General features: G+C 40.2%; 1 protein-coding gene across 1 annotated transcript in view; it reads right to left on the bottom strand.

Annotated features, from left to right (window-relative positions):
- Ofcc1 (orofacial cleft 1 candidate 1) overlaps positions 1 to 13060 on the bottom strand; it is a 342547-nt gene extending 329487 nt beyond the window's left edge. The window contains exons 1-4 of the mRNA XM_029562823.1: positions 12841 to 13060; positions 9945 to 9990; positions 2741 to 2814; positions 2085 to 2444 (exon numbers count right to left, since the gene is read on the bottom strand). Of these exons, the coding sequence (XP_029418683.1) occupies positions 2085 to 2444; positions 2741 to 2814; positions 9945 to 9990; positions 12841 to 13060 (700 nt within the window). The remainder of the gene's footprint in view (positions 1 to 2084; positions 2445 to 2740; positions 2815 to 9944; positions 9991 to 12840) is intronic.
- Positions 13061 to 13303: the final 243 nt, after the last annotated feature.

The following is a 13303-nucleotide window of genomic DNA, read 5'->3' as shown; positions in this document are numbered from 1 at the left end:
ACATGAACTTGTAAAGAAAGCAAGCTTCATCTTCCAGCAAGCTAAAGGATATGTCTTTCTCCTCAGAATACCAGAGCTCAATAAGGGAGACCAATTTCCTTTCGAGAAAACTGCTATAATTTAGAATTGACACGTTCCTCAAAGGTCACTGTGCCAAGGGTGTGGTTGTCATCCTGTGGTACAACTGAGAGGAGGTGGAACCTTTAGAAAGGGAGGAAGTCAGAGTAGGTCACTGGGGTATGCCCTCAAAGGATGTTGAGACCTTGAGTCTTTCTCTCTCCCTCTCTCTCTCCCTCTCCCTCTCCCTCCCTATCCCTCCCCCATCCTTCCCTCTCTACCTTCCTCTCTCCTCTCTCCCTCTCCCCTTCTCTCCCCCCTCCTTTATCCTCCCTCTCTTTCTCTCTTTCCCTCACTCTGCTTCCTAGTCGGTGAGTCTCTGCCATATGCTTTCACAGTGATGCCCTAAGCTGACACAAGCTCCAGACAGGAGAACTAAGTGAGCATGGACTCCTGAAATCAGGAACCAAAATAAGCCCTTCCCTCTCATTTATAAAAACAAAGAAAATAGGGACTGTAGAGATGGCTCATCAGTTAAGAGCAGTGGCTGCTCTTGTAGAGGACCGGGGTTCAATTCCCAGCACCCACATGGCAGATAACAATCGTCCAGAACTCCAGTTCCAGGGGAATCCAAGGCCCTCCTCTGACCTCTTCAGGCATTGCATGACAGAGGTGCACTTACATACATGCAGGCAATACACTCATACACATAAAATAAAAATAATAAATAAAATAAAATAATTAAATCAAACAAAGAAGATAACCACATGTGTCTGGGTAAGATCTGCTAATTGACTCCAATACATATTATGTTCTTTAGGAATAGAATCCCTCCAACTTCAACTTAAAACTTGGCTTCTAGCCACAGACATTTCCAAGCTGCCCGTGAACACGTGACCAGTTTCCAGCAAGAGAGATATGAACCGGAGTGGCATGTCTGTAGGCAGCCTTCTTCTCTTTCAGTGCTTGGAACATAGAGATGATTTCAAATGATTGTCAACCACGAGATAAAAGCAGTAGCTTAGGAACTACAAGGTTTGGATGACTGTTACCATGACCTTTCGCTGATTTTTTAAATCTGAAACACAAATATAGAAATTCATAAAATGAAAGAGGGTAGAGTAACGTTAAGTGCCAGTGTAAGATTGATATGCAGTAAAGGACCGAAGCTGCTGGTAATGGTATCAAGAACCCACCATCTTGCCACGGGCCCATGGACTCCCAAGAAAAACACTCTTGGACCTACCAAGCAAGGAAAGTAAAAGCCAAGCTAAATCTACTTGATGTCCACGTGTGTGATACCATACAGTGAGTCTCAACCTTTAAGCTGGGAGAATTTCCCCCAGCCTTGGAAATTAACCATCGCAACCTACTAGAATTTGGAAGCCCTGTTCTGTGCAGGTGGGAATCTCATGATGAGGCTGCTAAGTGGGACCAGCGGAGAGCACATCTGCGTCAACTCATACATCATTACTTCAGAGTTTCCTCTCAAAGAGCTATCTGGTCATGAAAATTCTGATGTCTTTCATTTTTCTCAGTGATAAAGACAAGAGTGAAGACAGCAAGTTTAAATGACTTCTCTTTTGTAGGTATAGAATCAGCAGGGATTAGAACTGCAGCTCTCTAGAGCAGGAGGAACCAGGATGGATCACAGTAGGACAGGATGCAGAGAGAGGATTCGCCTCCACTGTAGAGCCCATTACCAGAGAAGAAAGGAAGCTTTTCCATAAAGGAAACCCGCTACAAGGAAATTCTCAATATTCAAATATTCTTTCTTTATTTTTAAAACTTTCATGAGTTTCTAAACCTATATTGAAAATATGATTTTACTCAAGAAGAAAATTATAAAATCTGAAGCGTAAAATGATGACAACATAGTCCTCAAATGCCTTAGCCAGGTGACCTCTTCAAGGAGTGCCAACCTTGAAACCCTTGTCTACACGAGAGCCCAGGGTGTTAACAACCCGACAACCTAGTCCATCCCAGCCACCCAAGTAAGGATGGATTCAGTGCTCAACGTCCTTCACCCATGAGGTTGTGTATGACCTGCACCCAATGACAGCACATGTCCACCCCTCTGAGCCTCATGCAGAGCCTCCCAGAAGCTGTGCAGGCATGCGGGAATGGAATGTCAGGTGCCTGCTGTAGGATGCCCAGGTCAGATGAGAAGGGCAGCATGAATGTGAGGCTAATCAAGACTGAAGTCACACCTTTTGCTTCTGCAGAGTCTTGCAGCCTGAATTTTTGGAGGGGAGCTGTAAGGGTGTGACCTGGCATGTCACGTCTAGTAACCTTCTCTTTTGAAGTCTGGTGTGTTGAGAGGTCTGGGCTGCTCATATTAAAAGCTGGATTTCCAATGCCTTCTGTAGTTTCTCCGTCTTCTTTAACTAGAGCAAAACAAGGAGGTTAGAAGACCATACAATAGCAAAGCAGGTTCCAATGACAAGCAGAAAATTCCTTCCAGTAATTCTGGTGCAGAAAGACTCCAGTGTATCGTTCTCAAATGTCACCAAAACAGAATTAGGTTAAAATTAACTCTTAAAAAAAAAGAATAAATGATTAAAATAATTACAAATTGCACCCTGACAAGCAAGAGCAAAATTTCGCCCACAGCCATTTGTCTGTAATTAGTTAATTAATCCTTACACAAATTATAAGCAATAACTCATGAAGCAAGGCTCACCCATCAGAAAATCAGCCGACTTGGATTTCTTCTGCTTAGTTTGCTTCGGAGCCTTCTGCTGAAACTTCTGGAGGGAAATTGTTAAATGAATAAATTAGCTAAAGAATGAAGATCATCATTTATGATCCACAACTAACACAGTATTTTAAATACGGGATGGCATTGAAATGTCGTTTAATTTAGATCTCTCCTAAAGGGGTCAACCACTAATTGAACATCAGAAGTGGGAAGAATTAAATAAAATAGGATAGGAAAAGTTAACACAAATGCCAAATGAAGGTCACAGTAAAACACTTTGTTTTTATCATTTTTTAATTGATACAAAGAGTCCTCAACAAAGAACACTGGGAAAACTTGTGCCGTTCAATTTGAAGTTGTGCAGAATTCACTTACATGCTGCATCATTTTGGTGAATAGAATTATAGAAAATTTCATGTGGGCTGAGGAGATGGCTCAGTGGGCGTATTAGTTACTTTTCTAATGCTGTGATAGAAACACTGACCAAAGCAACTTATAGAAAGAAGAGTTTATTTGAGCTTATGGTTCCAGGAGGATCAGAGTCCATCATGGTGGGGCGGCATGGTGGCAGAGGTGGCTGGAGTAGAAAGCTTAGCATTCACATCTTAAAGTAGACACAGGAAACAGAGAGTGACTGGAAGTCAAGCAAGGCTTAAGAACTCTCTAAGCCCACCTCCAGTGACATGCTTCCTCCAGCAAGGCCACATCTTCTAAGACTTCCCAAAACAGTGCCACCAAATGGAGACAAAGTGTTCAAATACTTGGAGCCTCTGAGGGACATTCTCATTCAAACCACCACAGTGGATAAAGTGCTTAAGTGCTTGCCACATTGTAAGTACCTCAGTTCCTACAGTGAAATGGGAGACAGAGACAGGAACAGCCATGGAAGCTCTTAGGACAACTAGCTTACTGTACACAGTGATGAAGAGACTTTGTCTCACACAAGGTGGACAGTGAAGATTGGTACCCGAAGTTGTCCTCTGATCTCCACACACATGCCAACGGCACCCACACTCACACACAAGAACATGCACACTTACATATTATACACACTCAAGAAAACTTGCATGTATTTCCTGTCTCTTCGCACTTGCATCCAAATCTGTTTTAAATTGCTAGAGTCCAGAATATGAACTAATTCTTTTTTAAAAATCCAATCAGGGATATATACAATCCAACCTTCCAAAATATCAGTAGCAAGCAATCATGTGAAATGCCAAGAAAGTTGTATTCTATGGGGGTCACAAAGCTTTCATGAGGTGCCACACCAGGGAAAACTAGAATTCATTACATGACTGAAAAACCCATTAATATTAGAATGCATAATAAATGGTCAAAAATGAAAATGAATAGCCAGAAATATTAAAGTTCCCAGAGTTATATACTTCCAAATGAATACTTGGTATATGTCAGATTAAATTTTAAAATCTGTGGTAGAAATACCCAAACTCAGACTAAATGATAAGATTTAGGTTGACAAGAAGTGAAAAAGCAAAAAAAAAAGATGAAGTCTATAGGGATCAGAAAACCATGGTTATATGGAAGATTGTTCCATTTGAGACCATCCTCGCATGAGGCAAACAATGCTCCATCTCAGAAAGCCTATTCAGGAGGTAAAAGATGCTCTATTTCAGATAGCCCAGTTCATGATCAGACATCCTGATTTGTGATGTAAAGATGCTCCACATCAGGCAACCCATTCATGATGCCTCTGATGAGTACACTAGTACATTCAGAATAAGAAACAGTGCCTTGTTCACTTTGAAACCCTGATGAGTTTGAAATTTTGGATCAGTTTGTGGGAGTGTCCAATATTCCTGTTTTTAGTTAAAATGTTAACAAGTCCAACTTCTTTCAAAATGCTGTTAGTCTTATAGCATCACAAAGTAATTAAATATAGTATGTCACACAAACAAAAAATAATAATCACAAAAACGTGATGAAAACTGATAATATGTCCTAATCCAACTAAAATTCAAAGTCTTGTTTTCTGAGAACTCTGTTCCTTTAAACAAATGTTTCATGTACAATATTATAAAGGCATTTCATACCATTGTGGACAAAACTGAAGGAAAAAGTATACTCAAAAAACAGTTGGAAGGCAGGCATGTTGGTGCCCTTGTAATCCTAGCACTTGGGAGACTGAAGCAAGAGGGTAGTCTGCAAGTTCAAAACCAACCAGGACTGCACAGCCAGATCTTGTCTCAAAAAAGTAAAATAAAAGCACTTTTGGAGACAGTGTGGTAGTTTACACCTGTAATACCAGCACTCAGGAGGTTGAGACAAGGGAATGTCATGTTCAGGACCAAAGAGCTACCTGCAGAATTCCAGACAAGCTTGTAATACCCAGTGCAATCCCACCTCAAAGATCTTCAAAAGCCTTCAACCTGAATTTCAAGGTCTTTCTTTAAAGAAAATGCAGAGCAAGTCTTGCTTAAAGTTCAGTAACGTAAAGGCATCTCTCTTCAATTAAAGAATTTTGAATTTATATTTCACTTTATGTCCATAAAGTACAATGGTGCATTGTGCATAATAGCTCTCTTTAGAAGATGTAAATAACATCCAGGGGGGTTGTCACGGAATCTGGTATAGACCCTAAAAATTGCTTGGATGAATAAAACTGCAGTCATGCAATAAATAATGCATGCTAGTGCTGGTAAGGCCATCCAGTGGATGAAGGCACTTGCTGTTCAGTCCTGGCTACCTGAATTTAATCCTTAGAACCCACACAGGTGGAAAGAGAGAGCCAACTCCACAAAGTTGTTCTCTGAACTCCACATATGTGTCACAGCATGCACTCTCTCTCTCTCTCTCTCTCTCTCACACACACACACACACACACACACACACACATACAATAATAAAATTTTAAAGAAATCATATGTTGTAAGTCACAACAGAAAAGTTACACAATTTAGGGATTTTGTTTTAACTTAAAGCATTAGACCACATTCATTAAAAATTTGATAAACTCATAGAAACAGTAGCTCACAATGGCCCTACATGTTCCGACATTTTATTAGAAACAAGATTGAAGTGTGATTGTTTTTTTCACAGCCTTCATCTGAAATAACAGCAGATATTAGTTTTCTAGACATGGTTCAGTAAATTTGGCACTTCGGTCCTTTCCGATTGAGTTAAACATGCTTTTAAATAGATGGATGTGGCCTATTAATAAACCTCATTTCCTTACTAAGGACTTCAAATGAAATTACACACTTACTTTCAACATTAGAAAGGTCTGAAAGATATTTTCACAAGTTCATGTGTTTTAAAGGGATGCAATGAGTCCTCCCAGAGGTTAGTGAGTGACGTTTTGTGTTCTGTGACCTCTTTACTGCTAACACATGTTCAAGAGGAAATTAGGACTGATTTCCGACTTCTCTCCACCAATTTCCTCAGTCCTTTCTCTCCTTTACACATGGGCACCTTTAAGCAGTGTAAATTGCTTTTTCCTACACCCCCTTCTGAATTCAGACCTCTCTCTCTCTCTCTCTCTCTCTCTCTCTCTCTCTCTCTCTCCTCCTTGGTGAGATTTTTAACTGCTTAGCTCCCAGAACACTCTCCTTCACTCCTATTTTACATCATCCTGTTTATTACCACTTAGGGGAAACGTTATCATTCTTAATACATTCATATGAACTTATACATATGAACTTATAATCTGTAGTATATTTCAAAAAATAAAGGAACAAAACTTAGTCATTATACACACGCAGGCACACAAACACACACACACACACACACACACACACTTCACGTTTGTTTAGTTGATGCTGTTACTCTCTAAACCAAATCAAAATGAGCAGTTTTGTATATTTTTAAGCTTTTAAAAATGCTGATATGAACAGATAACAGGACATTTGCCTTGTAAAATGATTGGGACAAACTACGGTTTTCCACACTGTAATATGAACTGTAAGCACAGTGTCACAGATCTCCAGAACTCACTCATTTATAAGATGTACCTTTTGTGTGTTTTTTTTTTTTTTTTTTGTCTTTTTGAGACAGGGTCTCCCTATAGCCCCAGCTGTCTTGGAACTCACTATGTAGACCAGGCTGGCCTTGAACTCACAGAGATCTGCCTGCCTCTGCCTCCCGAGTGCTGGGATTAAAGGCATGCGCCACCATGCCCGGCTCTTGTGTATATTTTTAAGTAGAAACAAATCATCTCTTTTTAAATGTTGGATCATTCTTTTAAATAAGAGTATATTACATAATGTGGAAGAGAACAATAATTTGTGTTTTGAACAGAGAAAAAAGAAACTGCCTGAAATTTTTATGAAGTGACAGTGTTTCTCAGGATATTTTCCTTTTCACTAAAAAGCACTAAATATCTTTTGATGCCCACATTCTCAACTGGAAAGGAACTCTCTGACAGAGCAAGCGAACATGAGCAACAACAAACTCATAATCAGTGACAACGCAAATCCACGAAGTTTGTGAAAGAATGTGATCGTTGTCAGAAGAAATCGGTCCCATGGTGCTGCTGTTCAGCTCTGGTTGCACTCAGCCGTGGCTGAGGGGTATGGGGAGGCCCCTTCAAGGCTGGTGGGCACAGACCAGCCAGAGAGAGCATTCTGCATACTGTATGGATCATTGCTCAGTTCAGACCAGTCAAATTGCATCTGGGATCAGCCAGTGTGCTCCATGAAACCGTCAGCCCTCATTTGTGTGTGACTGTTCTCTTATGCCCAGATGTAAACAAGGCTATCTCAAGTTGTCTCCCTACCCTTATCTATAGGAGCAGATCCCACAGTCAGAGTTCAGTGCTTCAGAGCTCAAGTTAAAGTTCATTCTCCCAGACAACAGTTCCAGTGCACACCGGGATGTTACAAAGAGAGGTCACTTCATAGTGACAGTGTTCCCAGTTCCCTTTCAGAAATATATGCCTTAGATTCCTACAGAGGCTGCCCTGGCACATCTCTTCCATGAAATGAAATTAGTTCTTCCTAATAGGAATACCTGAGTTTTTTCAGCAAACTAGCTAAGCAGATTCATCTGGTTGGGAGACAGATGGGGATAAGGGCAACTGTTTTGTTGTTTAACTGCTATGGGCCTTTGCTTAGATCAAGCAAAATGAGATAGGGAGAGATAGAGATGGAGATAGAGATGGAGATGGAGATGGAGATGGAGATGGAGATGGAGATGGAGATGGAGATGGAAATGGAGATGGAAATGGAGATGATAGAGAGAGAGGAGACAGAGACAGAGAGACAGAGAGAGACAGAGACATTGTCAATGTGGTCCTGCCCCAGGAGGCCAATTCAGCTCATGGGATGTGTAGAGGTGACAGACGGGAGCAAGAACACTGATGTCTACCCCTACCCACCTCTGCCACATAGCCATGTGGTTCAACAGGACCATCCATCCCCTCAGTAAGAAAAGAGAGAGAGGGTACCAAAGGCCGCTTCCCAGGGACTTGAAGGGACTACTTAGTGTTCAGATAGTGTGTCCCTGTTCAAACTTTTATCTAAGCAGCTCTGGCTGGAATCTTTTTTGTTCCCCCAGTCTATTTGTCGATTTAAAGGGATAACAGCTAAAGTGAAAAGCTTGCAATTTGCACCTGTCTGCTCAGAGCATTTCATGTCAGATCACGTGGGGAACAACTCTTTCACTGCTAATGAGAACAAGATTGGGGGGCGGGGTGCAGGATTTGCAAGGAGGGAGCTTATGGGCTACTTTAATGTTTAATGCTTGATTCTTTTGTAACTGATTGGATAGGTCCCTTTCCATCTTCATGTTAAAGTCCCTAGATTAAGATAATACTATTTTTAAAAGTGACGTGTGTACTGTTTAAAGAAGTATTTAAATATTATGCTACTTAATACCAAATTAATATTTAGTCTGTGTTGCCTCACAGGAGAAAGAAAAATATTAAATGAATTATTTCCAAGTGGTGATAAGCATAAAGCACCTATAGAGACATTTACTTGTAAAATTGGCAGTGAGAGAAAAAAAAAAGGAAAGAAATTTAAATTTTTTTAGACCTTCTTCAGAAACAGAACTAGTTTTGAAAATAGTCCCATGTGCCTGAATGTAAACCCTGAGTTCTTTGCTTACAGTGCCTTTGAAATTTTGGTTTACTGAGGCCAAAATAAAATGCAAGTATTTGAGTACAATATTCTACTTAGGAAGATATAGATACATTTATCCAGTCCATCACTGAACAATTCAGGAAATATGAATTCTTCATCATTGCAAAAGTGTCAGCAGATAGCTTTGTCCTCCACTTCTAAAAGTTCTGTATCCCGGTAGCTCTGATTATTTCAAGGAATTGTATCTGTGAGTTACCTCCTATTCTGAAAATGTTTACATTAAGCCCATTAAGATGAAAAAAAAACTGTAGTCATGATTTATAACACTTCCCCCCAAATTACATGTTCAAAATATCATCATCATGACAGAATAATTAGGCACAATATTCCTGAAGAGGACCCAACGTTTAATAAACTAAAACCAAAGCACAGTGGTTACATTTGGATTCCCCAAGCCCCCACCCACATTGGCACTTCCCGCTGCACTAATAACTGATATGACAGAGGGTTAAATGAAGCCGAGGTGGTAGTAAATGTGTGTCACTGGGAACGGACATAATTGAATAGAGTCCTTGGCCGGCCTCTCGCCTGACAGATGACGTTCCGCTCGCTAGGCGACGACCCTTCCAGGGCAACTTTAGGAGCTGTGCCAGCCATCGCCGAGCCTGCTTAGGTCAAAGGGCTGAGCCATGTGTAATTCAGAACAGAGGAGGTCCCACGTTAACGCTACAGAAACAATTACACCACTTATTTCACTCCAGCCCTGGCCCAAAACTCACAAGCCTCCCCGTTTCAGTTCAGCCCATCTAATTCTGCCCCTGGGCGATAAGCCACATGAAAATATGTGGCGCTGTGTTTATAAATCTAATCAAAAATAGAAACAGTGGACAGGCGCAGTGAAGTTCTCGTATGGATCATGGGAATCCCTGAGAAGTCTGAAGGCGCCTTTGTTTAACTTGTAAAGACTCCCCTTCGTGGCTAAACTCTGCCCCACCCATTCCTTAATCACCCTCTTCGCTTGTGAGCGCTGCAAAGGACGCTCAAAGTCTGACACTTCTGTACTTTCCATTCATGGATAATGTGAAATATGGAGCTTAAAGGGCTGCCTTTAAAGCAAAATATCAAAGAGGGGACTATGTTGGTCTCACCTCTCTATCCATGGTGTCTGCTCCTTGCCGATGGCGATGTGCAGATCTAAAAAAGAAAAATAATACACCAGAATAAATTGACCTGATCATAAGATATATGAAGCAATTTGGGGTTGCAGAGCTATGATGACATTTAGCAGTCGTGAAAATTCTAAGCGTGAAGTCAACAGGATCTAATTTGATGTCTTTTATTATGTTGTTTTCATTTGTTTAGTCAGACTCCTAAAACCTTGAATCAATAAATACAAAATGTTTAACAAATGCAGTTGCTAGGGAAAAAATTCAGACTTGATTTAAATAACCAAAATTTCCTATCTTGGATCCAAAGGAGGGCAAACTCACACTGCACACAAGACACAATGACAATTTGCCACACAACACTTATGAAACTAGGCTTTTTTTAAATTATGATCCAGTTTTGCAATTGCCATAGATACATAATATCTGATAAAGTCAAGGATAAATATGTGCATTTGGAGTCAAATAGATTTAAACCCTGCAAATATTACCCAGCAAAGATATTAAATATAAAAATTTTAATGAGAGGAAATTGATTTTTAACAGTCTTAAGCCTCTTTGGGGGAGTCATGCAATAAATTGGCATTTTCAAATTCTCATGTTTAGTAATATTTCAATTGACAGAAATATTGTACTGGAATATAGTCTGAAGCCCAAATGATTACAATAAATGGGGAATTTTAAAAAATGAACAATGGTCTCAGCATTTATTATTATAATGTTCACCAAAGGCATCCTTTAAACTTAGAATTTGTCCTTTTGAAATGATCACCACTGGCACTAAAACACAGCACATGATGTACGAATGACACAGGTGACACAGCTTAGCCGGAGCAGTCAGTTATCAATCTAGACTGTCGCTTTGGGGCTAGAGAAATGGCTCAGCGGTTAAGAGTACTGACTGCTTTTGCAGAGGACCTGGGTTCAGTTCCCAGCACCCACATGGTGGCTAACAACTGTCTATAATTCCAGTTCCAGGGAATCAGATGCCTTCTTCTGGCTTTCATGGGCATTGTACCCATGAATGCACTTACATACATGCAGACAAAGCACTCATAAACTTAAAATGAAAATAAATAATTTTTTAAAAAATTCACTTGCATGACACAGGTGCACTTACCTACATGCAGACAATACATACATACACATAAAATAAAAATAAAAAATAATTTTTTAAAAAAATTCAGTCACTCCACAGAGTGTGTGGGAATTCTTAAAACCTATTGGTGAGGGGGGAAAAAATGAAGGACTTCAGTCTTTTAGAGTTAATTTTAAGACTTTTACTTTGTATGTAAGTGTAACATAAAAGATCCGAATTAAATTGAATGAGCGTGTCCTAAAATAAATGAGATACTTGTAAATTAATTTAAAAAATTATGAGTCTATTTTAACCAATTTTTAGAAAATGAAGTTGGACTTGATTTATCCCCCTACCCTCAACCCAAGGCACATTAGCTAGAGTGATTCCGATGTCTGTATTTTACACAACAAATGTAGACTGGAAACCAGTTTCCTTTTGTTTCCTAGAATTTGGACTTAATCTAATAGTGTTTATCTTTTCGGATGTTTTCAACTTGTAAAGTTGCTCATTTCATTGTCCTCATAAACACATTTTGCAGACACGTGAATTTGCCCAAAGAGCCCATGCAAGTTACCTCTTAAGGTTAATGTCAATTGAAGGCTTAGAAAACTTTCAATAAAGCAGATCACCTTGATCTCTTCACAGAGGATTACATTTTAGACAGCATTCTACATAAATAACCAGAATGTAACGTCAGCAGAATTGGAGTGTGATTGAGAAATAAGATCAAAATCTCTTATTACCTCATATAAAATATGTAGTTGAATCTAAAACATGGCTTGATGGAAACCAGCATTTTCCCTGTCTCTCGAGCAATGGGTGTGACCCAAACCACCTCCCTGCTGGGAAATTTCTGGAAGCTTAGGTCAATAGTTACAATAAAGAATCTGAATCTTTGAGCTTCTGTGAGCTGGAGTTTGGAGACTGTGGTTGGATTTGCACAATTTGGGGACCATTATTATACCATGGCTGATAAAGAATAAAATGCTCACCTGACCCTGAAGAAAATTGGTGAATATATGCCCTTGAGAGCATAAGAAGATTTGAGCAAGAATGTAGCCCTGATGGAAATCTAATACATGAATGTATATCCTCAGTGCAATTCTAAGGAGCTTGATTTGAGGACCTTCAGGGAGAGGTGCCTAACTGACTGAAGATAGAAGAGTCTTTCGGCTGCTAAGAGCTCTGGAAAGTGAAATAGTTGAACATATGTCTCAGACACCAAAGAAGATGGATCATCAGGAAGGGCTTAGGGACCCCAGGAAGAGTGTGCACGTATCTCTGAGTGAACGTTGGGGGATGGATGGCCGGATTACATCATCAGATAGCTGAAGGTTAATAGAAGAAACATGGGCAAGGGTTGTGATGGGAATGAGATTGACAGGTTCATGGGACAGTGAGCTGGTTTTGCCAGTCAATAATAATTGCAATGAGTTAGTGATGAATGCTCAACCACCACACCTCCCACAGCCTAGCCCCTAAATAACCTGCTAAATATGAAGCCTATCAGAAAACTGATGAACTTGATAATCATCTAGAAAACCTGTATTATACAAACTATCTTCATGTTGAAAATGAAAAAGGGTAATAAACACTATAATTTAAAAAAACAAGAAAGAGCCTTAGTTTGGATATTTTCAGGAGCACTTCCCTCAATAACTAACGAGCTCCATTAGTTACTCTCACGGTTGTTACGGGCTTGGACCACAGAATTGCACGTTTGTTAGAATTCACATATTTTTCAGAGCCAGCTGCAGACTTCCTAGCAAGTTGCTCACGGCAATGGAATTGGCTTACAAGTCACCTGTTTACCACATTCTGTGAAGTCCAGATTGAATAGTCTGGGACTGATTTGTATAGTCCAGTGAAAGTCGTTTCCAAAACCAGCCTTGTTTGTGTTAAGGCTGGTTTTGGAAACGACTTTCACTGGAGATGTTAACCTCGGGTTGCAGCTCGAGCCTTGGCATTGCCACGTCTCTGTCGACTGGCTCATTGCTTTCAGGGAGGGAATGAGCATGGCTGCAGCTGTCACTCTGCAGCATCTCTCTTCTCAAGCATACCAACAAGGGCAAAGATGGTGTTAGACAAGGTCACACACCAGAGCCTGCCTGCAAACATGTTTGCTTTAACCTCCACGGTGGTTTGAAAAACTCTGATCCCTTATTTAAAAATGAGAAGATCACCGCCTAGAAATCCAATTTCTGGTTCCTCTGGTCAAATTCCAAGCTTTGCCAACATAGCATCAAGAGCCTTGGCTGGT

This window comes from Nannospalax galili, unplaced genomic scaffold (assembly GCF_000622305.1).
Source record: "Nannospalax galili isolate Female #2095 unplaced genomic scaffold, S.galili_v1.0 scaffold72, whole genome shotgun sequence".
In the NCBI taxonomy this organism is placed as follows: Eukaryota; Metazoa; Chordata; class Mammalia; order Rodentia; family Spalacidae; genus Nannospalax; species Nannospalax galili.
The sequence above is the reverse complement of the archived record's forward strand: the minus strand, read 5'-3'. Positions and strand labels throughout refer to the sequence as shown.